The 4,681-nt window shown below is 40.7% G+C and overlaps 1 protein-coding gene across 1 annotated transcript; it reads right to left on the reverse strand.

Moving 5' to 3' along the window:
- Nucleotides 1-3,367: 3,367 nt before the first annotated feature.
- LOC125591979 (ferredoxin--NADP reductase, leaf isozyme 1, chloroplastic-like) lies at nucleotides 3,368-3,880 on the reverse strand. Its single transcript, XM_048766933.1, has 3 exons — nucleotides 3,833-3,880; nucleotides 3,533-3,758; nucleotides 3,368-3,435 (listed from the first exon to the last, which is right to left on the reverse strand). Exons 1-3 carry the CDS (start codon nucleotides 3,878-3,880, stop codon nucleotides 3,368-3,370), a joined length of 342 nt encoding a protein of 113 aa, XP_048622890.1.
- Between the last annotated feature and the right edge of the window lie 801 nt (nucleotides 3,881-4,681).

Below are 4,681 nucleotides of genomic sequence, written 5' to 3' on the forward strand. Positions count from 1 at the left end.
ACATAGCTTACCAACCCAAGGTTGATAACTAACATTCCTTATGATCAATAATCATAAGTGACAAACATTTCAAAATACACAAGCATATGATCCGATAACCTAACACAAGGATCTATCATTGCATGGCTGGTTCCATAACTAATCGATCATTTTCCCATTAAACTCAAATCTGGCCGATTTCAAATGTGATCCAAAAACTAAATAAAATTCATGTAAATTCATGATAATTCCCAACTAAGAGAATACCATAATCAGAATTTGCAGAACCGGCCTCGATCCTAGAGATCTCGGCCACGAACAGCCAAACCGGCCAAACCGACCATCTCTAAATCAATTCAATAAAACCCAATAAAAATCATGATGATTCATTATAAATACCCACTAAGAAGAATCAATCATCAGATCCCCTCAAGTCCTTCAGGAACTATGAGATCCGATCATACCTTCCAAACCAAGGCCATGGAGGATTTCTCCTAACCGGCCAAGGCCATGGTTTAATGTCATCAAGTCTGATCCAACAGACTACACCATAATCATTCATAATATATATATTCCTCAAGGACGTGCCATACTTGTCCAAGATCAATTCCACAGTCAACAGAATTGTAATTCAAAAGGTAATCATAAAACCGGTTACCTTATACATGATCTGATTAGATCATGTGCCATTCCTTATTATGTTCGGCCATACTCCTCCAGTGCACGCCTCTATCAATCCTTATCATATACTTCCAGTATTGATAAGTTCCATTCATGGGTCGTACCCCTGATCCCTTCCATGGAACTTCCATGAAACCAGTTTCTACACTGCATCCACCTTCAAGGCTATTCATGCCATTGTGAGTGAAGTCCGGCCTTCTCCCTTCTCTCCTGGGTGTTTGCGTGTGTTCCCAAGACACAGAGGAAGCCCAGGATGTGATCATCCATGATCAAACATCATCACAGGGTCGACCATCACTTCCCCCTTCAGTGCCCATGAAACTGTCTTTCTACACACATCTGCCCTTAAGGCTGTTCATGCCATTGAGAGTGGAGTCCGGCCTTCTCCATTCCCTCCTGACCATTTGAGTGTGTTCCCAGGGCACAGAGGAAGCCTAGGCCATGATCATCCATGATCAATCACCATCAAAGGGTCGTTCTCAACTCCCCTTGTGATTGCCCACAAAACTGCCTCTTTGCTGCCTTCACACCACTCTTGATCTTGGATGGAGCAATCCGACTCTCTCTCTCTTTTTCTCTGGTTTTCTTTGTGTTTCAGGGTGTAGAAGGAAGCCCTGATGTGCCTGCAAAGGTACGGACTTGCCTGTCTTTAATAGAAGAAGGGGTGGTTACTTTTTGGTGGTTACTTTTTAACCATTGCATCCCTTCGGTTTCAATCCTGGCCATTGATTTAATCAATGGTCCAGATCACACCCTTTCGCCTCTGGCAGTTACCACACGCCTTGGAACTGCCAATCCACTCCTGGAAAAGGCCAAACAAGGCCCAGACTGATTGCCCACGCCCCTGGCTCAATCCCAAGAGCCCACCAGCCCATCGGCACACACGGGGTCACCCACATGGCCCGGCCACTGTCCAGACCCGTCCCAACTGCCCATGACTTGAACACTCAGTCCAGCTGAGTTGAGCTGATCCCCAGCTGTCCCAGCTGAGTGAGCTAGTCCATCTAGCTGAGGGAGCTGACACACTCTTCAGTGAGCTACACTGAGCTGCACTACACTTCACCTAGCTGGTCGAGCTTGCTTACTGCATCGCCCAACTGTTATACACTGTGTCCAGCCTGTTTCCTTTATCTTCTTCAATCCTTCTAAGTCCCTTGGTCAATTTCCAGACCTAGACTTAGTTTTCCCATGATCCATTCTGATCACTCACTTCATCGAGCTTCACCTGGATCTTGTCCAGCTACCAGCTCGCTTGTCCAGCTCCTTTGAGCTTGTCTCCTTCTTGGATTAGCTATGCCTTAGCTTCCTGATGCCCTTAACCTTACTTCCAGGCTATGACACGCTTGTCTTTGGGCCATATGACCATACTGGTGCATTTCCACGCACCGGAGTCCGTCCGGACGATCCTATCCAGAATCGGGGACATGACATACCTACAATTTGATAACGATATATAGCCACAACTCAATGATATAGGTTGGTTATATTACGTGACATAACTTGTTCTGCCTTTTACCTTATATGACGCCTACAGGAAGAATATATTTCTCACCTACTATATGGTGTTCTGCTTAGGTAGTGTACATATTCTAGGCAAATCGTGAAAATATGGAAACTATCATATTTGGTTAAAAAAGTTTCTTAAATCTAAACTAAATCTACCATAAATCTCTCAAAATATATTTGAGAATATTTTCTCCACATTCTACAATGCAATGCGAAGGGTGATTGTTGTTGATGAAACTTTTGTGAAAAATACAAAGGAGTTCTACTTGTTGCTACTGCAGTAGATGGTAACTCTAATTTGTATCCGATTGCATTTGGGTTGTTGATTCGGAGAATGACGATTCATGGGGGTGGTTCTTCAGACAGTTGAAAGTGGTTATTGCTGATTGTCAAGGCCTAGCTTTTGTCTCAGATAGAAATGTGTCTATTTCTATGGTGCTAAACTTTGTATGATCGCCTCTCTGTCTGCATAACATGGTTCAAAAATATGATCTCGGTGAAAGGAGTCAATTTTTCCTTGCTGATAGAACTACTATCTCACTTCCACCTACCACAAACCTACCTTGTACAGCAAGCAACACTTTTCACTAAAGAGTTCATTATCCAGGTGGTCCATGTGATGAAGAAACATTCAAGCAGTGGACTTCTCGTAGACCTTACAAAGTAACATGAAACTGAGTGATGGTGACGATGCAAAGCTACATGAGACTGAAATGGCCATGTAGAAGTGGATGCACTCCAAAAACAGTGCGCTTCTACCCTTCCACGTCAACAACCAGCATCCTCTTTGTTGCGAGAATCAAAAAAATGGCACCAAAGAAAAAGATGTTGTGATGCCACTGTTTTCTATTAGTCTATTACAATCTCACTTTAAAAAAATTTGATCTCAATTCAACGTTCTTGACTGAAGAATAGAAAGTAAAAATAGTTTGCTTAGAACAATTAAGTTTTATAATTTGCCAAATCCCAATTCATGAACTGCAGCCGATTTGTGTCCACTAGAACTTGCCACTTTTCAAATGTCAAATTCTTCTGTACTATGATATTGTTTGTAGCGAGATGCTGGTATGTATTCCAATAAAAACATATTACAATATTGTTGCAAGAAAAAATGAAAGATGCATAACAATGAATAATTGACAATGGCATCAGCTCCTTTATCAACAGAATACAATAGTAACAAAATCCATCACAAGCTTGCTTAGTAGACTTCCACATTCCTCTGCTCACTCCTCTTTAATTGCTTCTTGTACTCCAGCCAATCGGTCCCTGTTTCAAATCCCCCAACCATGTACAGCAGACTTGGTTGGTTCCCCCCCCCCCCCTCCCAAATAAATATGAAATGAATTGAAAGTGCCTTGCTTACCATCTTTAGCAGCAAGTGAGATCATGATCTCATAGATACCCTTCTCCATAGCCTTGAGACCACACATGTAAACAATGGTGTTGTCTTTTTTTTCCAGCAACTCCCACAACTCTTCTGCATACTTTGCCATTCTTGTCTGAATGTACATTTTCTCTTCCTTCTCGTTCGTTTGTTCTCTGCTCACCGCAAAGTCCACCAAAATCTTACTGTGACTAGGATCAAACTCCTGTCATTATTATCCACATAGGTCAACCCACCTCTTCGTACAAGAGGAGATTAGTTTACCGTGACTAGGATTACCTCCTTGTAGAGCAGTGAGATGTTTGTGGATACATCAAGAAGAGCCATGCCAAACCGTTGAACTACATATATAGCCAGTCAATGTCAAATGGTGAGTGAGTGTAATGGTGACCGTCCAAAGAAACACGTAGAGGAAGAAGAAGATTGTCCAACGAAACCATAGAAAAAGAACAAATCTCCAGTTCCCTGATTCGTGTCTGAGAAGGAAAAGGAGGAAGAAGAAAACGAGATTAGAGAAAAAAATCAAATCAACACATACCGTTTGTGACAAATCGTAGGATTGATGAAACTAATGAGGAAATACAGAACTGAGCCGACGACGACGAGCAAATGAGGACGACAAAACAGAGAACACAGAAGAAGAAACAGAGAAGAAGAAATAGAGAAGATGAAACATAGAACAGAGACTAGACTATGGGTTTTAGCGATGAAGAAGGAGGTGAAATCGCCATTGAAGAGAGGAAAGGAGATCGGCGGAGAAGATGATAGATGGTAATTAGGTTTACTGATGTGTATTTACCTTTTATCTATTTTACCTTTTTTTACTTTATAAAACTATATTAAGAAATCTAATTAAAATATCTAAATATAATAAATAAAATTTAATTTAGATTAATTTGGGGTATAAGGTTATTTAAAAAATTAAAGTCCTAATGAGACAAAAAATGTAGATAAAGTTTAGAGAGACAAATCCAAGTTGAAAGTGTCTTTTTTTTTTCCAATTTTCCCAAAATAAGATTGTCCAAAATAGAATACCTAAAACCCTCTTATATAGAGAAAGCATAAACATAAAAAAGAAAAACACTAAATAAAAGGAAAACTTCTAGAAAACAATAGATTAGGTTCTGT

Source organism: Brassica napus, chromosome C8, assembly GCF_020379485.1.
Source record: "Brassica napus cultivar Da-Ae chromosome C8, Da-Ae, whole genome shotgun sequence".
Classification (NCBI taxonomy): domain Eukaryota; kingdom Viridiplantae; phylum Streptophyta; class Magnoliopsida; order Brassicales; family Brassicaceae; genus Brassica; species Brassica napus.